Source organism: Onychostoma macrolepis, chromosome 12 (assembly GCF_012432095.1).
Source record: "Onychostoma macrolepis isolate SWU-2019 chromosome 12, ASM1243209v1, whole genome shotgun sequence".
In the NCBI taxonomy this organism is placed as follows: Eukaryota; Metazoa; Chordata; class Actinopteri; order Cypriniformes; family Cyprinidae; genus Onychostoma; species Onychostoma macrolepis.
In genome coordinates, this window is record NC_081166.1 from 21,272,498 (window position 1) to 21,296,830 (window position 24,333).

The following is a 24,333-nucleotide window of genomic DNA, read 5'->3' on the forward strand; positions in this document are numbered from 1 at the left end:
TTTAAATTAATTACTTGCTGCTAGGAAAGAATAGTTCGTTTCCTACCTATTTCTATTCTGCTTTTTCGTTGTGGTTTATATTTTTGATTGCACTTACTGGTCATTATAATAACTGCCCTTTAGCTTAAACTCCTTTCCTGCACTTAAGTGCGAAGTGTTCGTTTCGATTTGAGCCATTGCCCTGTGATTGGCTGGTGGTTGTGCTAATTAAAAGCGACCACAGCGACTGTAAAAACTATTTAAACTGTTCGGGCACTGTTAGACCCCGGGAGAAGGCGATTAGTCACCAGAAGAGACGGACGGCAGCGCGTAACTGTTTTAATACTTGTTCTTAGTTCTGTTGTTTAAATTAATTACTTGCTGCTAGGAAAGAATAGTTCGTTTCCTACCTATTTCTTTTCTGCTTTTTCGTTGTGGTTTATATTTTTCCACAACTAGCTCAACCTGGCAAAGACTGAGCTTCTTGTCTTTCCCGCCGCTCCAACTCTACAGCATGACATCACGATACAGTTAGGTTCATCAACAATTACCCCATCAACTTCGGTCAGAAATCTTGGTGTAATCTTTGATGACCAGCTGACCTTCAAAGACCACATTGCAAAGATTGCTCGATCTTGCAGGTTTGCACTACACAACATCAGAAAGATCAGGCCCTTTCTGACGGAGCATGCTGCACAACTTCTTGCCCAGGCCCTTGTCATTTCTAGGCTGGACTACTGCAATGCTCTTCTGGCTGGACTTCCATCAAACACAGTCAAACCTCAAATGATTCAGAATGCGGCGGCACGACTGGTCTTCAAGGAACCCAAAAGAGCCCATGGTACACCTCTCTTTATCTCATTGCATTGGCACTACCAATCGCAGCTCGCATCAAGTTCAAGACACTGATGCTTGCTTATAGAACAACCATAGGCTCAGCACCCGCCTACATGCACTCACTATTAAGAATCTACATCCCCTCCAGAAGTCTGAGATCTGCTAGTGAGCGACGCCTCGTGGTACCATCACAAAGAGGCTCAAAATCACATTCTCGTTCACCATTCCTGGCTGGTGGAATGATCTTCCCACCCATATTCGGAGTGCTGGATCCCTGTCAATCTTCAAGCAACAGCTGAAAACTCATCTCTTTCGACACTACTTGACTTCACCCTACACATAAAAAAAACAAAAAAAAAAACTTTCTCCTTATTTATTTCTTCACTTGCTAGCTTGTACTTATTTAAACAATGCCTGAGACTTGGTGTTACAAGCACTTCGTTTGTCGGATTGCCTCTTCAAAATGAATCGCTTTATGTATTCCCCAAATTGTAAGTCGCTTTGGATAAAAGCGTCTGCAAAATGACTAAATGTAAATGTAAATGTAAATAAGGAGACCAATATCCTTGCTTTTTGATTTTTCTTACCACTTCCCCCCTTGCGCAATGGTCAAAACCATGTGCATCTGTGATAAGAATATTCAAAAGTGAAGTTGGTGCAACAATGTTTCCTTCATGTGTACGCCAGATCTCTTGTGAGTCTTTTTTAGCTCCCCTTTGGTGCCACATTGATTGTTCATAGGGGCCTGCTTGTTGCTGAATTCGAATTATATCATCCAATTGAGGCTGGGGTTCTATAAATACTATAGGTGCTAATACTGCTATTTGACATCCTGAAGCCTTTTTAGCCTGTAAATCTGCTGCATTGTTTCCTTTAATGACATAATCATTTCCTTTTTTGTGTGCTTGACATTTGATTATTGCTAATCTGTTTGGTAGCATCATAGCAGAAATTAATTGCCCTATTTGTTCACCGTGTTGGATGGGAGTCCCATCACTTTTTTTGAAACCTCTTTGTTTCCACACTGCACCGAATAGGTGACATACACTAGCATACACATTAGCAGTTTGTCCTTGTGCTAACTGACATGCAGCTGTAAGAGCTTTCAATTCAGCTAATTGAGCAGAACAAGGTTGTACACAATGCTGTGATATTACAGGTACAAATTCTTTCTTGTCTCTCTTCACTACTGAATATCCTGTATGATTTCCTTCATGGTCTCTAAAGCTAGAACCATCTACAAAGTAAGTGACCTCTGCTTCAGAAATGGGCGTTGATTCAAGATCTGGGCGTAATCTGGTAAATGCCAATGACTCATTCACGCAATCATGGGGTTTTCCTTCAAAAGCCAAAGGAATTAATTCAGCTGGATTGACTGTATGGCATTGCTTAATAGTTACATCTGGATATGTAAATAATGAGGAATAGGCCAAAATTCGAGCCTGAGTTAGAACAAATTTTCCTTGCTCTAATAATTCCACAGCTTTGTGATGAGTATAAATAGTTACTGGATACCCCATAGTTATTGTGGATGCTTTTTCATAAGCATAATATACTGCTGCCAGGCCCTGTTGGCAACATGGCGGGTATCCCTGGGCTACGTTATCCAGCTTTGTGCTGTAATAAGCTATAGGCTGTTTTTTCCTCCCACTGCAAGTTTCCTGCATCAGTACAGCTGATGTATAACCATCAGCTCTATTTGCCACATACAGATGAAACATTTTATTATAATTTGCTGTTCCTAGAGCAGGTGCCTGTTGAAATTTTTTTTCCATCGTCTCAAATGCCAGTAATGCATCTGTGTTCCATATTAATGGATTGCTTAAATGTTGTATTCTTGCTAACATCATAGGTGTGTCTTTACCTTCTATTTTAATTTGTATAATAGGCTCTTGATCGGCTTTAGTTGTTAACATTAGTAGCTGGTTCTCCCCTGTAGAATTCTCTGGGCACCCCTAGTAACCCTGATTTGGACCTCTCCACGGATTAACCGGGCCTTCTCCCGCACCTCGATTGGACTGTTGCCAGCTCTCCCCCCTTCCACCCCGAGGGTACTGTTGCCATGGGAAGGTGGGACAATCATATTTGATATGTCCGGGCTGTTCGCACGCCCAACACACACCTGGAGGACCAGTATAAGGTTTGCCTCTTCCTCTCTAGCCTCTCTGCATTGGTCTTTTTCTCCATCCCATTGGAGCTGGCTGTTGAGGATAAACATTAATTATGGGTACAGGAAGCTGGTGTGTGTTTGGAGGGACTGCTGTAGATGGGCTTGGCTGAATAGTTGGTTGCGGAACGCTTACTGGAGACATAACTGTCATTTGTTCCTCTTCCTCTTTCTTTATTGGAGCTTGAATTTTTCTCTTATTTTTCTTTGTCAGCTCTTCAAGCTGTAATTGAGTTAGCTTTCGCTGTAGCTCTTTCTCTTGGGTCTTGAGCTTTAGTTCATTTTTTCTGTGTTGCTCCACTGCATGTGTCACATGATCACAAAATTCTTTATGAGTTTTTGAGTTCAAGCCAACAACGTCTTCTAGCCTGCTTTTTACAGCTGGAGGCATAGCATCAATCACAGCTTGTCTGAATAATGTAGCCATTAACGGGTCTCCCTCAGGATTTATTTCAGTCTCTTGTTTCCAGTTTTTCAACTGTCTCTGGACATATGTGGTTGGATTTTCTGTATTATCCCAGCTCTTGCCCCTTTAGTGACTTGGGATCCAGTCTGATCGGATACTCAAGTCGCAATGCTTGCCATACTGCTGGACAGAATGCATCAAAAACAATCCCATCCATATTGTGAGAGTTCACCGCTCTGTCTAGAGTGGCTGTTTGCAAAATTTCATCCATCTTTGCCCCTCCTACAATTTTGGCCAGCAATGCTTTAATGTCCCCCACAGCCAAAAGTTTGCCCATTGTCTCTTCTTCAAACACTCTTATCCATTTTCCCGCGCCCTCATGAATGTCAGGGAGGCGAGTTACTAGCCCCTCAAGGTCCTGAGAAGCCCAAGGAACATATTGTCCCTGTGCACCCTTGATTAAAATTGGGAGTTGTGCAGCCAGTGGTCTGAGCCATTTTCCTTCCCATCTCTTGTTCCAAAATTTCTACCTGTGCTTCAATTTCACAATCTTTTCTCTTAATTCTTTCTAACACTTCCTCATATCGTGTTTTGTCTTCCTGGTTTGTTTTCATCATTTCTAAGGCTATGCGTGCTTGCTTATAACAATCCATAGGCAAATATTTTTCACTTTCCTTTTTCTGTTCCCTGCTCTTTGTTTTTACAGCTGGTTCTATTTCAACTTGACCTTCCATCTCCATCTCTCTCGTTACCTCTACCTTTCCCTTGAGAACTGGGAACTATTTTCAATTAATGGATAGGGTGGTGGTTGAAAAAACAACATTTCCTTTTTAATCGTTTCTTTGTCTGCCTCCTTCAAAATCTTCCTGGTCTGTTTTATACTTTTTAAAGTGTTTTCTCCTTCTTTTTTAAACATAGCTCACACTTCTTTTTCTTTTTCTCTTTTAGCTTCTCTTTTCTCTTTTTTTTTTTACTGATGCTTTTAGTTTTGTAGTTTTTTATCAGAGTTTCCATTTCCTCACACAATTCCACATCGAATGTCCCTTCCTTTGGCCATTTAATCATTTTATTCTTTGTCCTCTTTTGCCATTTGTCTGAGATTTTGTTTATCATCTCTACACAGAGGATATTTTCTAATATCTCTACCGGAGTAGCTGCCATATTTTCTCCTCTAATCCTTCAGTCCTATTTTTTATTCTATTTATTTTATATAAAAATGTTGTCACTACTTTTCCAATTAATTGTATTCTTTATTTAGTGTCTTACTTCTTTTATCCTAGTTTTTTATTCTATCTGATGCATGTACACTTTCTATATGAATTTTTCAACCTTATTTTATGACCACTCAGTATGCATGAAATCTTTATCAATAATTCTTTATTTATTTTCAATTATCTATCCTTTCTTCTTTTTTATTTAGTGCGCACTTATTATTTTTAATGCACTTTTTTTTAACTTTCTATCTCAATCACCCTTCTCCACAGCACTGCTCTCAGAAAGTTTTTCCTCTCTCTCTCTCTCTCTCTCACACAGACACCCAAAATAAAATCTTATAACACATCTGGATTCAATCTTTATTGACCCTATTTTCCTAAAAACATTCACATTGCTAAGTCCCTTTATGTTTATTTATTTAGGGCTCATTCTTTCATTCTGCATCCCTTCATTTATAGGGCTTGTCTTTCATACAGTATCCCTTTAATTTTTATAGGACTTATGCTTTCATTCTTCCCTCTTGGGTGTAACAAGAACTGCTGCCATCTCTACTTAGAGAATGGCAAGCTTCTCCTATTCAACCCAATCGGAATTTATTTATTTTCTCATACAAACTCAGTCTTTCACACCGACAGGCATTCAAACAGGGACACAGTTTCAAACATTCATCAAAACAAAACACTACACTTCTCTCGAGTAACCTGCTCCAGAGCTCTAGTTCTTAAAAGAACAAGGCTTTGCCAGGAATTTTCTTTGCCTACCCGTTCAGACCCCTGACCTTTAATCAGGGTGGTATCTGTAGGTCTTGCACGCTTCCTATACTATATCTGCTTCATGTTTATTTCTGTCCCTTCAGGCCCAGTCTAAATGAACACAGACCATTGCTAGCAATGTATTTCTGCTTACACAATCCAGTTTCAATTCAGGCTACTTATCAAGGCCATAAACAATAAACTAGATAAATGCATGCAGTTATTTCTTCTGGAATAAAACTCCCTTTTTTGTTCTTTTTTTTAAATTTGGAAATTTGGAAGAGCAAAATCTAAGTGACCTTACCGCTAAGAGCAGACTGGCAAACAACACAAAATTATATAAGCAAAAATGCTTACCTGCTAATTGGTGGCCACCTTTGTGCTGCTCGTCAAATTCTGCTCAAAGCGGCCGTCCACTCTGTTGCTCTTTTCCAATCCTGTTCGTGACGCCAATTCTGTAGTGTCTTCCGCCGCTGCTCGAAGAATCACACACAACCAAGGAGTTTGATACCAGAAGAATAGACTTTATTTTCTGTTTAACAAGAATAAAGTCGAGGCTCCTCTGCAGAAAAGTCTCCAGACTGTTTCTCGGCTCTGGTATATATACAAGATTTTAAGGCGGGTTCCTATACATTTAGGAATCTCTCTTATGTATACAATTCTACATTTCACTTACGTATGCAATTCTATCTCTCCCTTAGGAGAGGAGACCTCCTAGACTTGTTATGGTAAAGGGAAAAAGCCCCCTCCTCATTTCTCCAGATGTTTCTCTGTCTGTACAACCCTGCCACGTAGGCATTCCTAACACAGAGGCCTTAGAACATAATGGAAGATTATATAGATATATTAATGGTAAGATTCACCTTGATTATACTTGATTAATTCAGATCTTTAACAATAAAAATCTTCTACACAGTTTTCAGTGGGGTGGCCAAACCTAGCGTTAATTGCGTTAAATAATTTTAAGGTATTAAACTGAAAAAAATAATCTCCTGCCTTAACACGCTAATTTTGACACCACTAATTTATACATTTCTAAAAACAAACATAAGAGCCCTTCTGTGTCCTTTATGTATTTATTTTAAAACATGTTTTTAAACCTTTTCCCTCCATATGTTTACACATGATCAGTTAATAAAATATGAATATATATTATATTTGTTGTTTTATGTTGTTTCAGATGTTTATTGGGTATATTAGGCTAATAAAAGAGATCGAATGAACATAAATAAGAGCAAGCATAATAAAAAGAGCTTCTGCCAACTCCTTTTAGATCACTGTAGTCTGGTTAAATTTTGTAGATTTTTATTTTTAATATATTTATTTAACTTTTGTAAATAATTGAGGCTAACAGAGGCTAACAAACAAATTTACAATGTGAACATTCTCAATACTGCAATGTTAGTAACAGAATGAATCATAGAGTTAACAAACAAAAACATTTACTTTACTTCCATTAATAGAAATTAACAACTTTGACATTGTCTTTAATGGACAACCCTGTGACTGGTTGTGTACTTTCAGCATGCCTGTGCTCAACTCACACTTTGCAAGCTGCAACACAGGACTTTGTTTGCATTTCAGGCATTTATCCAGAGCACATCTCAAAAGTGCTGTAGCTTTATGTGTGAAATTAAGGATTTAGTCAATTTGTCAGAAAATGGGATGGCCAGGGTTAAGAGTACTGTTCCATAAAATGCTGCTGAAACTCCTTAATCTTTGCCAACACTATCTTCAGTTTCTCTTTTGAAGGAAGGATGGTCATTCTGTAGGAGAAGAATACAAAAAAAACAGGTACAGTTAATCAACAAAGAAATTGAAAGAATGTCAAGAAAGTTTAAGAATTCATAGTGTTTTCTAAAGTGAAAATATTTGTCACGCCTGTTTTGGGTTTGGTTTCATGTTCATGTTTTCATGTCTTTTATTTTGGAGTTTAGTCTAGAGGTCTGCATTCCCGCGGCTGCCTGATCAGATTTCTTGCGATGCGGGATTAAATTCCCGAATAAAACGCGGTTGCGGTCGGTAACTCTGGTGCAATTTGAACGGGAGCGGGCGGTCTAACAATACCCCGTTCCCGACGTCTTTTCAGAACAGCATATCTGCGCTTTATTCAAGCACCGGTACAGCCTGCACTGGACTGTTATGCACGCGCTGCACGCATGCTCAGAGCAGGCTAGCCTATAGTGAATATAGCCTACGGCCCGCAGACAGAACAGGCAGGTTGTCGATGAGTGACAGAGCAGAATAAAGATGGAGCAAAGTGTGGATGCGCTGTCCTTGAAGAACACTCAACTCGGTTAAAAATAAAAATAAGGAATACAGTTTTTGTACATTTTTATTTTCTCTGTGACACTTTTTTCTCTACTGTGTTGGCAGCAAAATGTTAAACGAATTTCGTGTCTTAAGACACAAAATTCGTTTAACATTTTGCTGTCAATAAAAGACTCTTGACAAGACGAATAAAATAACAAATACAATTTTGTGCAGACTACATTTTTATTTGTTAGCCTATCTGTCTTTCTTTCAGTAGAGGAAATTTAAATGTGTGATTCTGGAAGCCAGATCTAAATTTAGCGGTCGGGAAGAAAATTATTCAAAGCGGACAGCTGGTGAACAAAGAGTAAATATATCGCGGGAGTGGGCGGGTGTGGGATATAACCTCGCGGGAGCGGGCAGGAGCGGGACTTAAAAAACAGTCCCGCGCAGACCTCTAGTTTAGTCATGGTCCCTGTTTGTGTCATGCTTCCCTTGCCCTCATGTATTCCTGCTATTGGTTCCTTTGTTCATTGTGTCATATTCTGATTGGGTATTGTCCTGTCATGTGACTCTCAGTTCTGTTTGCTCATTGATTGATTCTTGTCATGTGACCTGTATTGTTTGCTCTAAGTAGCCATCATGTTGCCATTGTCTCTCGTCGTGTATTGATGTCGTAACATGCTGCCGGTGAGTCAAGTATGTTCAAGCCATGTCAAATCTGTTCATACCAAGTCAAGTCTCTGTTCGGATTATGTTTGTATTTTGGATCACCTTTTGTAAATAAACTGCACTTGGGTTCTTAAACTCGCCTCCAGTGGACTGCTGTTACAATATTACTCTTATTTGACTGAATTTCTAACCCTGAAATCTAAAGTAGACTTCCACCCTGCACCAACTTCTGCTTCCTTGATCTGCATTGTGCTATAAACAGGTTGTGATGAGGCTTAATTTAAACAGCTAAAGTGCTGTCATGTAGAGTTCAGCTCCAACCCCAATCAAACACACCTGAACCAGGTAATCAAGTTGTTTACTTGAAAATTACAGGTTCACTCAAACAAAAACAACAAAAAAATATTTATTGACAAATTATGTCCATTTTAAGGTTGCACAGATTTTTATTTATTTTCTGATGCTGTTCACTTTATTTAAACCATTCATTTTGATTTAACACCATTGTATCAGGTTTCTCATATAAATATGGCTGAATCATGTTAAACTGACTTGAAATGGTTACTTTTTGGTTTACCTCAGTGTTTTCATTTTAAAAGAACATGTTTCAGTCAAGTAGCTCAATAAGTTTTACACTTCTCATCATGCATTACACAGGGCAGGATATGGGGAGAGAAAATGTTGAAAGTGTTTTTAATAATTGTATGCAATTTTTAGAATGATGAGAAAACAGTGTGACTTGTCAAAGTCTAATGTTCTATTACATTGGTATTTTAAATGACTTTCTGTTCTGTTACTGTGTTTTTGGGTGAGTTACCATTGTGGTGAAGTGTGGCGTGTGTGCTTGGGTTGACCTTCTAAAAAGAATTCAAATTGCTTTAATAAAAAAGCATCCTTTTACCACTCCAAAATGGTCAGCTACTGATGTTCATGTTTTCTTTTCTCTCTATCATGCTTGTCATATTTGTTTTATTTAAAACAATGCAGACATAGTGTACCATAAGATAATACGTATAACCAACACATTTTCAATCACAGTGACGTTCAAAATGTCTGGTTACAAAATTATACAATCTACTGATTTATTATACCTACAAACCATGATTAAATGTTTTAGTTTAGGTGAGTTAGGATGAATTGGTTTCCAACCCAAATGGAAAGAAATTTAAACCAGGCCAATCATTCAATACATTATAAGACCATCCACCGTATGTACATCTCGCTATATAAGAGACACAAAATTATATCTGTGTCATAACTCACGAACCTTTCTTCATATGTCCTATTATTGTCAATTTTTGGACCTTTGTTATATGAATGTTATAGCAAATTGTGACGAACATGGCGGCTGGCTTTGGCTGTGGGACGGAAGCAAAAAAAAAAAGTTTCAGTTCAGTTTGCCATAAACTCAGGAGCCAGGGAAATAAACACCTTTGGTGCTTGGCACCCCAATAATGTCAGGAAAAAAAGAAAATCATTACAAATACTTTTGGTGGTTTGTTGCAAGCAGTAATTATGTCCATTTTAAGGTCACAGATTTTTTTTATGCTGTTCACTTCATTTAAACAATTTTGATTTAACACCATTGTATTAGGTTTCTCCTTCAAATATGATATGCCATATGCACATATTTGTTTGGTTATAGCACTCCAATTACATGTTTAAAAAAAGTACTTCTGTAACTTAATTTTACATATAACTTAATTTGTATAGAATTTATAAATTTTATAATTTAAAACTTTTTTTAATATTTAACTTGTTAAAAGGGGTGGTTGACTGTTTTTTATGGCTATAGGCCATAAGGTGAACTAGCAAAAAGTGTCTAGAAAGTGATTTTCGTTCCCACACCTGGGCACTACTTGTTCAATGCATTTTTGCATAGACAATACCCTTTTAGACTTCAGGTTAAAAGTTCTCCGCAAAATATCCTGCAGTTTTTTTGTCACAATCCATAAACGTATATAATTGTGAATTGAAGAAAAAAATACATACGAAAATCTTATGTTGCCGGTTTTGCTTGTAACTTTATTTATATTCATTTTAGCAACACAAAATATCTCTCAAACTGACATTTATACATGTAACTAAATATTTGAGACCAGTATTGGTGCATTAGTATACTCAAGTGTGTATTGGCACTGACATTATGGTGACCAGGCCACTTCTCGGGGACACATACTTTGAGGTCATACAATGATCATTCTGCGCAACGCAAACAACCAACACCTGGTTATTTTAGGCAATTTAGAAATCCTGTGTAGAACGTGTCCCCAGGAAGTGGCACATCTGGTCACCTTAACTGACATAAATCAGTACAACACAGAAACTGCCGCAGACTACCTGCAACACACTTTCAGGGGCAAGATTTCTAGTCATCAAGGTCATGGTCTCATTATGGCTGTTTGGTAGTTTGCAGTGTTGGTACAGAGCAGGGGTAGGCAACATCAGTCCTGGAGCAAAAGCAATACTCAACAGTAGCAGCAGATTCTTCATTCAGAGAATCATTGTCAACACATGAAAGTGTTACTATGTTACTATGAAGCAGGGCAGGAACACCAAGCATTTCATGTCTCCTTATAACGAATGAAGCCGCGCCAAAGATTCGAATCAGTCACCTCGCTTTAGGCGTTTCATTGTAACGTATGAAGCTTCAAACATCATTGGTCTCTTGATCTCGGAGATTTGATACAAGCCTTGACACAGTCTTTCAAACCAGTCTGCTTACATAGAGTAAAACCGGCTTCAGAGCCTCAGTGTCAAATGTCCCATCTCTACATAAAAGGCGCTTGTAGGGTCACAACCTGAGAAGGTATGGATCACTGTGAAAGTTAAAATACATGGTGTATCAGCTTCTACGCGTTATAAAATATGATTATGACTATCATTATTATGAAATCCATTGTTGTGAGAAAGAGAAAAAAAAGATGTTGCATATATGTTCTAACCAAAGCTGCCAAAGAAACTAATTGTATTTAAAATACCTGTGATTTGAGGAATCAAGATCTTCATTTTTTTCCACAAGATTTAAAAAGATCCTTCTTAACATCATTGTCAGCACCTCTTGGTTTACAATTTGTCTATGGCAGACGATTCTCTCACATCTTGTAGTTGGCATTGAAGGTTGGCTAATTTCTGAAAGAAAACACTTTAAAAACAGAAAAGATATGTTATGAACCATAATTTTTTCACAATGGCTTTTATTTTAAATCTAGTATAAATAATAGCAAATCAAAAGCAATTCACCAAGCAATTTAAAAAAAACTTTTTTTTTTTTTATTCTCCAGAAAGAAAATACATTGGTTATGAATTATTCCTATTTTCTTTTACCTTCATGAACCACTACACATTTGATCATATTGAATTACTGTACCAAGAGTTGTGCAGTCAAGACTGTGTTTACAGACGAACCAACAATATACAGACCATGAAGATGATCAATGCTTTACTTTTGAAATGTGCAATAATGTGAGGGAATTACCGTATTGACCCGAATATAAGACAACCCTGATTAAAGACGACCCTTTTAATCAGGGGTTTTATTAAGGGGGGGGAAAAAAATTCTTGAATTTCATATGGCATATTTTTCCTATTTTAATTTTTGTTTTGAAAGTATGGTAAATACTGGTAAAATGTACCAACAATTACATTTAAAAATATACACTTTTTGATATACCATACAAATAACAGGTAGCCAATCTGAATTATATAACAATTAGGCTGTCCATCTTAGTAGCCTAGCAAAATGTCATTAACAGTAGAAGTGAAATCTTATCTTCAAATCTGGGTACTGTCTTACATTTTAAAATCACTTACAGAGGAAGTTTGTTCCCATCAGGCTAACATGACAGCCATGACTCGTGCCGCTGTAAGCGTTTCTTTTTCTTTTGTTTTCACTCTCAATCTTCTAACATTATTACAACACATTACATTACGTATTTCTTGGCACACTCATTTTATGCGTATGCGCCACCTATTGTTGTGGGTGTATTATTGACATGTCAAAGTCTATATAAGACGACCGCGTTTTTTCAGATGGATTTCCAAGAAAAAAACATCGTCTTATATTCGGGTCAATACGGTAATATTCATTATTTGATAATCCAATATAGTAACTCACTTTTCTTTTAAGGCCCCAGTAACTGTTGCAGCAGACCAGGAGAGCTACCATCCTGCAGACTTCAGTTCCAACCCACCTGTCTGTAATTATCAAATAGGCTTGTAGCATTTGGACCAATCAGACACACCATTTTTCATTAGATTTAACAAATTGAGTTATTCACATAATCTTATTCTGTGACAATTTATTTACATTATGTGATGTTCTTTTATTATTATTATTATTATTATTATTTTTAGTTTTGTAAATTTTAGGACTTTTTATTTAGAAAACAAAAAGGTTCTATCTACAAAGTCGAACTCTAACTTGGTTCTATAAGGTTCTATCTGTGAATCAGCCAATCAGCACTTCGAATGCAAGCAAGAGGACCAATCAGGATCAACGTTCTTTTTCATGTCGCCAAACTGCTCTTAACAGCAGGAAAGATTCAACATTAAACAACAATAATTAAGTGTGCATAATCAATAAGTGCAATTCACCTTTATTCCACAAAGTGGCACTGTTTAAAACATAATGATGACGTGATTTTACACTCATAATTAGCGCATGCATAAAACATAATCTGCAAAAATTGAACTGGCTTGAATGGCTTTACTGTACTGCACATCATGAAATACAAGTGTCAATGTCGTTTGATGGTGGATGTGGTGAATAGCGATCAAAATGTTGTTTTTGAAGATGCTGAAAATGATAGTTTTGAGAATATATTGAGAGTGAATATGAGCCAGATGCTGAATAGAGTCTGGGAATGTGTCGTCACAGCGGCAATGCATTCTGGGAATTTAGGTCACTGGAGCTACAGCGGAGACGAGTGGTAGTGAATGTAGACGTTTTATATTATTTAATGTTTATATTATTCTACTTAAGATCGCGTTGCAGTGGTTAAGGCTTACTGTATCATCAATTGCCATATCCCTCTGCACGGTCGGTGTGAAAAACGTGCTTTCTCTGCGTTAGAATGCCGAAAAAGCCGAGGTTTTACCTGCAGACATTGATGATAAGGTTTATGGCAATTGATCATTCCAACACGATCTAATGAATCATAAACATTAAATATGTCTACATTCACTACGGAACTCAGATGAAAATTAAACTGAAACTCGGTATGGTAAACATCTAAAATAAAATGTGGCTTTATAATTCATCTCTGTAGATTTCATATTATAGATACAGTGATTTGCATTAAACTGTAATCCCTCACACCACAAATAGAAGGAAATCATATATGGAAATGTTATTTGCGGCAGCTCGTTAATACCTGGCCACTTTTTGTACGGATTAAGTTTCGTTCGTTCATTTATTTACTCGCTCGCATCGTTGTTCGGCATCGCTAGTAGGAGTCTCCATAGTTTATCCATGGTATTTAATAAGATTGTGGTTATACAAATGGTAATATACACCAAAAACACGGTCGCTACATGTTTACTATAGTAAAACCATGGTTAATTGTCGTAAAGTGTTTTAGCAGTTAGCCTATATTAGTACCACTGTAGTGGAGACTGAATAGTAATGAATACTTGCAGCCTCTCAGACAAACAACAGAGCGATTTTTTAATTTTTTATTTAAAGAGATTTACATATTAGTCCGTTTTATTCTAAGCGTATGTAATATGTTTTCCAAAAAGTATTAATGTAAAACGGTCGGCTTTTTCTGTGGTGATTTGCATTTGTTTACGCTGTGTGCTCCTGAGCGTGACCTAAAACATGGCAGAATCCGACGCGGCGTGAGGTAGGTTCCCGTTCTGTATACTGGGGAAATGCGCTCTGACGATGGCAGTGATGGTAAAATCATCTGCTCAAATCGAACCCTGTCAGAGAGTCACCGTCAACGTCATCACAAGCAATCACGAGATCACAATCACCTGAGTTCTGATCACCTGCACCTGCTCACCCTCATCAGCACTGCCATAAAGCACTCACACTCTCTGGCATTCATCGTCCGGTCTACAATTCACATATGGAAAGGTAACCTGGCTCCTAACTACTCACTATTCTCCCATTGTTACTCCTCAGATCTCTCCAGCGATACTCCACCGAATCCTCTCGCGATCTCCTGCGATTACTCCCATTTGCTCTCCGGACTCTCACCATCCAGAACTCAGCAATCTTCCCCATCGAAAGACTCACCTCCACGTTCACGCACCATCTTATCATTTATATTTAATAAAGTCACATTCACCTCTAACCCTTGGTTCTTGGCTCTGTTTGGTGACAGAAGACCGGACCAACACCGTCACCCGCATGGATCCCCAGCCATCATCACCATCGGAGATCCTGGATCTCCATCTGCCTCGGCCAGTCCCATGGCGCTGCCTGCCACCTATGCGGGTGAATTGGCTGAGTGTGGCGGCTTTTTGCTCCAACTGTCTCTCTATTTGGAGATGCAACCGCAGAAATTCCCCACCGAGCGCTCCAAGGTAGCTTTTTTAATTTCCCTTCTCTCCGGGAGAGCTTTACTTTGGGCTAAAGCCATTTGGGACGCCAATACTGCCATAATCAATTCCTATGAAGCCTTTACTCGTCATTTTAAGGAAGTGTTTGGATCAGCTACCGGAGCGCTCTCGGTGTCAGACCAACTCTTGAATCTGCGTCAAGGCACTTCTTCCACCCAAGAGTACACGTTGCAATTCCGCACTCTGGCAGCTTCAAGCGGCTGGAATGAGGCGGCGCTCATTAGCGCCTACCGACAGGGGTTGGAGCCTTCAATTCGCTGACAAATGGTAATATATGATGATACTTTAGGATTGGAAGGATTTATGCAATGAGCCAACAGAATCTCCCAGCATCTCTCTGCATGTGACCTCTCCGAAGCCGCTCACCAGCCCGTTTCACCCGCCGCCATCCCTCCAGTACCAGAGCCCATGCTCATTGACACGGCAAGCCCCCCGAACTCCAAGTGGCCTCCACGAGGATTGAAAGCCCAGATTCCGATAAAGTTCTTGAAGTCCCATCTGATTACAGGGCGTTCCAGGATGTTTTTTGCAAGCAGGCAGCCACGCAGTTACCACCACATCGGACATGGGACTGTGCCATAGATCTGCTGCCTGGGTACAAACTCCCCAAGGGTAGAGTATACCCACTGTCCATCCCGGAGCGCAAGGCTATGGAGGAATACATCGAGGAGGCTCTCAAAAAGGGATATATCCGGCCATCCAATTATCCAGCGGCTTCCAGCTTCTTCTTCGTGGGTAAGAAGGACGGGGGCTTGTGGCCTTGCATCGATTACAGAGCCCTCAACTCCCAGACCGTCAAGCTCCCCTATCCACTTCCCCTGGTCCCGGCCGCCCTCGAGGAACTCCGTGGGGCCCACATCTTCACGAAGCTGGACCTGCGCAGCGCATATAACCTCGTTCGGATCAGGAAGGGGGACGAGTGGAAAACTGCCTTCATTACCCCATCCGGCCACTATGAGTATCTGGTCATGCCCTATGGTCTTGCCAACGCCCCTTCCATGTTCCAAGGATTTATGAACGAGGTGTTCCGGGAGTTCCTCCATCGATTCGTCGTGGTCTACATAGATGACATCTTGATCTACTCCCGGAACCTGGCCGACCATCGCCAACACGTTGCGCAGGTCCTAGAGAGACTCCGACAACATCAACTCTATCTAAAACTGGAGAAAGGCGAATTCCATCGCCCCACGGTACAGTTCCTCAGGTACGTAATAGGCAAGGAGGGAATACAAATGGACCAGGGGAAAGTCACTGCTGTCTCCACCTGGCCTGCTCCCCAAACGATCAAAGAACTCCAAAGATTCCTAGGATTTGCTAACTTCTACCGTCGCTTCATAAGAAACTTCAGTATGATCACAGCTCCACTGACCACCCTTCTCCGAGGAAAACCCAAGTCCCTGTCCTTCGATCCCAGTGCCCACGAAGCCTTCAATACTTTGAAGAATGCTTTCAGTACGGCCCCCATCCTCCGCCATCCCAATCCTGACCAACCCTTCATTGTTGAAGTGGACGCCTCCACCACCGGCGTCGGGGCCGTAATGTCCCAGCACCATGGCGAGCCTCCCAGCCTCCAACCTTGCGCTTATTTCTCGAAGAAGCTGACCCCCGCGGAGCAGAATTATGATATCGGCAACTGGGAACTCCTAGCCATTAAATTGGCCCTTGAGGAGTGGCGGCATTGGCTGGAGGGAGCCAAACATCCATACACAGTAATCACAGATCACAAAAACCTCCTATACCTCCGTGAAGCCCGAAGACTCAACCCTCGCCAAGCCCGCTAGGCCTTATTCTTCACCCGATTTCAGTTCACCATCACCTACCGTCCCGGAAACCGAAATGGCAAAGCGGATGCCCTTTCCCGCATCCATTCACCAGAAGCTCCCTCTGATCCTGAACCCATTCTCCCTCCAGTCCTCATAGTAAACCCCATCGTCTGGAACATCAACGACGACATCCGAGCCGCCACCCTCACCGAACCTGCTCCGCCGGGAGGCCCAGAAGGGAAGACTTACGTCCCCACGGATCTTCGACTACCCCTTCTGGGCTCAGTTCACTCCGTACCGGGCTCTGGACACCCAGGCAGACAACGGACCCTCTCGCTCCTCCAAGCTCGGTACTGGTGGCCCAGTATGTCCCGTGATGTCACCAGGTTCGTCCAGAGTTGCTCAGTCTGCACCATGTCTTCCACCCCCCGACAACTACCGGTGGGCAAGCTCATTCCTCTCCCTGTACCTCGCAGACCATGGTCCCACATCGGAATCGATTTTGTAACGGATTTACCTGACTCAGAAGGGAACACATGTGTACTGGTGGTAGTGGACCGCTTCTCCAAGGGGTGCAAACTTATTCCTCTCCCCGGCTTGCCCACCGCAATGGAAACAGCGGAACACCTTTTCCACAACGTCTTCAGGCATTATGGAATCCCCGAAGATATAGTATCCGACCGTGGACCTCAATTTATTTCCCACGTCTGGAAAGCCTTCTTCCGTCTCCTGGGAGTCACCGTGAGTTTATCTTCGGGTTACCATCCCCAGACAAATGGCCAGACTGAGCGGAAGATCCAGGAGCTCGGACGGTACCTCCGGGCATACTGTCACCAAGATCAACACAGCTGGAGCCGTTTCCTCCCGTGGGCCGAGTATGCTCAGAATTCCCTCCAGCAAGACACCACCGGCCTTACACCTTTCCAATGCATACTCGGTTACCAACCACCGCTCTTCCCGTGGACGGGAGAGCCTTCTGAGGTTCCAGCTGTGGACCACTGGTTCCAGGTGAGCGAGAGAGTGTGGGACGTCCATCTGCAACGGGCAGTGCGGAGACATAAGGCCTTCGCTGACGTCCGCCGTAAGCCCACTCCCATTTACCATCCTGGAGATCGAGTGTGGCTTTCTACAAGAGACCTGCGACTCCGCCTGCCTTGTAAGACACTGAGTCCCCGCTACATAGGTCCGTTTAAGATCTCGAGGCAGATCAACGAAGTCTCCTATCAGCTCCAACTTCCTCCCAGGTACCGTATCCACCCCACTTTCCACGTGTCCCTACTGAAACCTTGTTCCTCTCTCACCCTAGATCCACCAGAACCGGACGAGCCTCCTCCTCCAGAAATCCTGGACCAACCCTCCATCTATCAAGTCCACGAGATTCTGGATTCACGGCGGCGGGGAGGTCGACTGGGAAGGCTATGGGCCAGAAGAGAGATCCTGGGTGGCCCGGGACGACATCCTTGCATTCATCGTCCGGTCTACAGTTCACATATGGAACGGTAACCTGGCTCCTAACTACTCACTATTCTCCCATTGTTACTCCTCAGATCTCTCCAGCGATACTCCACCGAATCCTCCCGCGATATCCTGCGATTACTCCCATTTGCTCTCCGGACTCTCACTATCCAGAACTCGGCGATCTTCCCCATTGAAAGACTCACCTCCACGTTCACGCACCATCTTATCATTTATATTTAATAAAGTCACATTCACCTCTAACCCTTGGTTCTTGTCTCTGTTTGGTGACAAACCCTTCTAAGTTTCAAAAGGAAAGAAAGTATGCTTCTTTTATTCTTTTTTTTTTTTTTTATTTTATGTTCTTAAAATATCAGGAGAGTTTGCTATTGCAGCAATTAGAGATCCATCCGTGCTGGATATACTGTAAGTCTGGGTCGCTAAAGACCCGAATATTCATGCAGTTTAAAGTCTTAAAATGTCTTAAATTTTACAACATTAAGCCTTAAATATCAAATAGTCAACAATTTAAATGATGGGGTCTTAATTACAACAATAAACGTCAGCATGTTATCTCGGCCATACTGACCTAAAGAGAAAGCCATTTTCCCTGTCCCACTTTTTGTGGACCTGGTCAGATGGATTAGATTAACGTTAGCTGCCTTAACTGTTCCCTCAATAATGTGTTTAATTGCCCACTATAATCCTAGCTAAAATTAACATTAGCACTGAACAAAATATTTAGTATTGCCCTTTGTGCCTAATTTAACCAAGAAAAAATTATTTGTCCTAAAATATGGAATAAATGTGATAAAGAAAGCATTAAATTTACCTTTCTCATACATGTTGACACATTGTTACAATACTAATTTTATGTTTTAAAACAAATTATAAAAAAACTATTTGTATTTCTTGAAAATTATTGCTTCAATTAATGTTTTGCTTACCTTATAATTGGAACCTTATAATTCCAAGCGGAAAAGGACTTTTTAGAATTAGAAGGTTCTATCTGCATTTGACCTGTTCCAAAAATCCCCATTTAAAAATTTGAGAGGATTTTGATATTGTATATTTAAAATACATTTAGGGTCTCTGTCATTTTCATGTAGGAAAGAGACTTGTTCCCCATATCATTTTTGCTATATGGAATGCAAAAACTTTGAAGCTCAATATCTCAAAACCACTCAGAATGCAGATAGAACCTTATAATCCCAAGGCGACGAAATAGTCACAGACCCCTCACCCAATAAACATACTGGGTGCCAGGATGTCTGTGAACGACACCAGGCCCCTCGTTACCACGGCAACCAGGACTCCTCAGCCAGATCAGATAAACTTTACGACCTAAAAGTATGTAGAGAGAATCTTCCCCCCTACTCAATTCTCTCTAAAACAGACACATACTTCTATAGGAAAGGACTTCTTTCATTAATTCATAGACAGATTTTTCTTTGACCTTCCTATCACATATCCTCAGGTCATTATGTATATTATTACTGTTCTTGTATATTGTCTTTTGTATTGTATACTGTTTTGTGCATGCCTATGATAGCACCACTCGTTCACATAACCTTAACTATACCATGTTTGGTCTCTATGAATTCATCTTCGGATGATCTAATTGAGAGTGTATATTACATTTTTATACCTATGCAACATTTTAGTGTTCTAAGAATCTTTAGTAGTTTTTGCATCAAAACCCAATCGAGTCACCTATGCAAAATACCATGGTCTGAGACAAAGAGTCGTAAACTTTCCCTCCAAAAGTGAAAGTCATCATTGGCTCTTTGACCCCCGAGAGGTATGATCTCCACAGAGTTTAAAAGGCCTAACATCAGTGACCTACCCAGTTTGCGGTTCTTTTAGATCCTAAGAGGATGAGGAGGATGAGCTAGAACTCTTCTGGACCCTTAAGTTTTTGTGCCAGGCTTTTCGGCCTTTCCACTCAACAAAAGATCCTCAGATCTCAGCAGATGTCTTTCATCCGAGACTGCATCCAGACACTTGTCAACGACCAAGGTAATGCAAGTATCGTACATTTAACTAAACAAACAGAGGTTTAGTATAAGCTGTAGACCACGTTGAAAAACGGTGCTGATGGTTTTACTCAGGTGGTTAACTGACTCTTTTCATAGCTTCATTCTCTGGTTTTCCTGATAATTTCATCCATCAAGTCTCATTTGCCCTTTCCCATGTATGAGTGTATGTATGTTTGTTTGTTTGTTAGACTAGTTTGTGTTAGTGTTTAGTTAATAAAACTCTTGTGCACAAATTACATGAGTTTCTGATTCTACTTGTAGATAATGCCCCTTTATGATTTTGATCCTTACTACATGCTCTAATGCATTAATACTTAGGAGAGTATTTTCTGTGGCCACGAAAATATCCTTTCTTATGGCTCGTTTCCACTGAGCGGTACAGTTCGGAACAGTACACAATTATTTCCGTTTCCACTGTCAGAAGTTGTGTATGGTACCAAAATAGCGAACCGTACCGTACCACTTTTTTGGTACCCTTCCATTGGGGTACCTAGCACAGCAAAGGGTGCCAAAAGGGTGGAGCGAAACTCACTGCAGAACGCTGATTGGTTGACTAGAATCGTCACTTTTGCATGATACAAAGTGATAAAGCTTCTCCTTCACTCGTTCCGCTCTGCTGTCCATGAGTGTTGGACTTATAATTACATCAGAGTGCGCAAACACAAAAAAAAAATATAACAGTGTATTTTATAATTTTATATTTTCACATAGACAATAGCTGTTTCTCATTATGCGTTCTTGTCTGTTCTTGGTGAAACGTCATTGCTCAAAAACCCGCGTAATTTTCTAAATATACTGTTATTGTGTCATGAAATGTAGTTTTAAGAGTTTTTCAGGCAAGAATGTAGTTGTTTAAAACTCCAATCTGCAGTTTATTTATAAAGATTTATATTATTTTAAAATTTTATATGCCAATTTCGGAGCTCCATGCGATAAGCGCTCATGTATCCGCCTAGAGCAGCCTTAGCTCGGCTAGTCTTTCCAACATTTGCCGCTGGCTCTAATGTCTCTGCAGTGATTAAACATGAGATACAATTTGTTTTGGGTAGGCTATATTTAACAGGCATTCGTGCTCTCATGAATCTATTATTTGTTCCTGGTCATATCGTTTTGTCTGAGCACAAAGTTATGTTTAACTTTATATATTTATTTTGAACTATACCGTAGTACAGCGCTGACCTGTAGCATACGTTTGACTGAATTGTTTGCTTTTGTCTTTATTTCCTCTTATATAAGCCTCTTATACTTTGTACTTATACTTTTATAATGGCTATTATTGTTCATTAAAACTGACATTTAACAAAAAGAGGCAGAGTTGTGCTTATTGTCGTGCTTTATCGTTGATCGCTACTTTCCGGCATACACCACGCCTACCAAGTAAGGGTACTATTGGCAGTGGAAACGCAAACCTGATCAGGGTTACCTGTACCGAATCGTACTGTACTGTACTGTACCGCTCAGTGGAAACGAGCCATTAAAGTTGATATGAACTTACACGGAATGTTCGCTGGACAAACAGATTAGTTGATGGCAATTTAATTCTGCTACAGTTACTACTGGCAGCTGATATAAATAAGTGTAATTAATCATAATTAATTGTAATTATCCCATTTGAGCTGATTTGCTACACCCTGAACACCTTGATTAGCCGCTTCAGGTGTGTTTGATTGGGGTCGGAACTGAAATCTGCAGGACGTTTGCTCAGGGTTTGAGACCCCTGCAGTAAACTGTCAAGAACCTGGTATACTGTCTGTAATATGACTTAAACTGAACTGAGCTGGACGATGACATCACTGAACTCAATGATGAACTGCCTTTAACTGAAAATTGAGTGTTTACTATTGTCCTTTTGCATTATTGACACACTATTTTCCTATTTGATACTGTAAATCTACTTTGACACAATCTGTATTATTAAAAGCGCTATATAAATAAAGGTGACTTGTGGTATCGCACCTCCAGAGACACAGAATCTTTATTTTGTCTTCTTTCATCTCATCATGTCACTTTCAGCATCTGGCCTGTAAATAAATAATAAAAAAACTATAATTAAATTAATTTGTAAATAATACCCATTAAATAAAATCTGTGCTTGCAGTTAAACAATACTGAGTGTTCTGGCTGTAGCTGTATGCAAAACATCAAAATGCAAACCTGACTCTGACTGTACAATAAATATTAAATAAATAGTCTAATTGAAAGTTAGCATATAGCATAACAGTTCAAACATGTGTGTACTTTGTTTTTACGTACCTGCTGACAACGTTTCTGCCTGTGAAAGATGGTCCTTCTGGTGTTTGCCTGCCACAGTAATGTACTTGTCCGTTTTCTTAAAATTTATGCACAAAGCAGAAACAATGTTTGTATGTTTCTGCTATTTTCTGATTTTCATGCTGCAAGCCAAGTCACTTGTTGACGTCGTTTCTGTATGTATCCACCGTGTGTGTGTAAAATCCTTTGTTTTTTATTTGTTTATGGACGTGAGATGCTTATAGCGTTGTTTATAATAAATTTTACATAGTTTTGAAGGAGGTCTGGCCGTAAGTTCCTCTTCTTCACTACTAGTGATGACAAGGGCGCAAACATCTTGGACTTATGTTTACATGTTGTTCCGAAAAGCGGCCACCTTATTGGTCTAATGGGAAGCACATGACGCAAAGCCTCATCACTCACAATCAAAATACGATTACGCGAGGAAAGAACTATTGTCAAATTTAAACTCTTATAAAAAATAAACTGCAGGATTACACATGGAGAACTTTTATTTTCTCGCTCAAAACCAATAGATCTTTTTTTTGGAATGAAAAGAATTTAGTGCCCCATGTATGGGAACGGGATTAAACAAAAAATGGCTTCACCGTATGGCCTACTAGGCTTGATTGTGTTTATGGAGTGTATGTGTTAATGTTTCGGGTTTATTTATTTATTTTCTAAAAAGCATTATTTTTCACATAATTTACCTTTATTCTTCACCGTTATGTCCCTTCTCCTATGAACGCACTGATGATTTCCTGGTTTTATAAAGCCCCTCCCTCAGAAATACGCAATGGGCTCAGATTGGTTAGCTGGCCCAGTGTGTTGTGATTCACTAAACTGCCTAGTGCAGTCCAGAAACATCATGCCCCTCATGTGCTCCGATTGTATTGTAAACAATGACATCGTCAATATTGCTTATCAATTTGTGCCTGATTGAGACACAGAGAATATTAGTGAAGAGGATCGTTCAGAACCTGTGCAAGCACAGCTCTTACAGGATGTTTCAGAATGTTTTTTTTGTTTGTTGTTGTCTCCTTGTTGTCTGTACTTTTAGATACGCTGTTATTTGTAAATGCTACTGCTTATGTTAGCATCTAATATACGGTTTAATCCTGATTAAAGCTTTAATACAGCAGAATACATGATTGCGTTGCAGCATTATTGTAACAGTAAGAAGTGTTTGCCAGCGAGTATTGCTCACTACCACGGCAACTGTGTGCAAGTCCATGTTAAATGCTTCTCATAGCTATGTGAAAAATATTTGTCTGTCTATACACATAAAGTGTACAATTGGAACACAGTTCATTAATGGAGGTGACGAGGTGACGAGCTGATGATCTGAGAAAGAGAGAGAGAGACAGATGCAGAGCAGAGTGTATGCAGAGCAAGGGAAAGCGACCAACAGGATTAAGAATAGCTGATTTAGAACATTGATTTTGAAACTTGTGAATCCATAAGAATCGTTAGAAGACAGAATAGCGATTCATATATGAATAGAATTTTTCGTGCACCCCTAGCTTTGACGGCATGGCAACAACTCTTCCTCTTCTCTAAAGCAGCGCTATATAGCCTTGCCCCCTTTGTTGCATGTTCCCAGGGGGCGGGGTTTATGTAAATTTCAGGGTTTGTGATGTCACCAACCTGGGAAGTAGCTTCTTGTAGTCCCTACGAGCCGTAATTGTAGGCTTTAAACTGACATCATTTTAAAAGACAATATCTCTGTTTGCATTGAACTTTCAGCATAGTAACTTTGCAGATAATGCTCAAACAGCAACATTACACACTAAATAAAGTTAAAAAAGTGAATTCACATTCAACCACCCCTTTTAGTTTTGTATTTTAAACTTTTTTTGTATTGCCGTTTATTTCAGATGTTAATTCACTCTTAATTTCCCATCAGCTCCTTCTGAAATAGGACACCCTAACCTTTGTCACAAACATACCCAAGGCTAATCTCATCATTCTTGTT

At 40.0% G+C, this 24,333-nt stretch overlaps 1 protein-coding gene and 1 long non-coding RNA gene across 4 annotated transcripts in view; both read right to left on the reverse strand.

The window, feature by feature from the left end:
* Nucleotides 1-6,644: 6,644 nt before the first annotated feature.
* Nucleotides 6,645-24,333, reverse strand: part of si:ch211-217a12.1 (alanine aminotransferase 2-like) — a 71,429-nt gene continuing 53,740 nt past the window's right edge. Inside the window, exon 12 of the mRNA XM_058792700.1 lies at nucleotides 6,645-7,122. Within this exon, the coding sequence (XP_058648683.1) occupies nucleotides 7,032-7,122 (91 nt within the window). The 3' untranslated portion in view covers nucleotides 6,645-7,031. The remainder of the gene's footprint in view (nucleotides 7,123-24,333) is intronic.
* LOC131550548 (uncharacterized) lies at nucleotides 7,131-24,333 on the reverse strand. 3 transcript variants are annotated; one of them, XR_009273563.1, is made up of 4 exons: nucleotides 22,362-24,333; nucleotides 22,065-22,129; nucleotides 11,263-11,426; nucleotides 7,131-11,100 (listed from the first exon to the last, which is right to left on the reverse strand). It is a non-coding gene; the product is annotated as an uncharacterized LOC131550548 (long non-coding RNA). The 3 variants fall into 3 exon arrangements; XR_009273561.1 differs by having other exon boundaries at nucleotides 11,263-12,478; XR_009273562.1 differs by having other exon boundaries at nucleotides 22,065-24,333.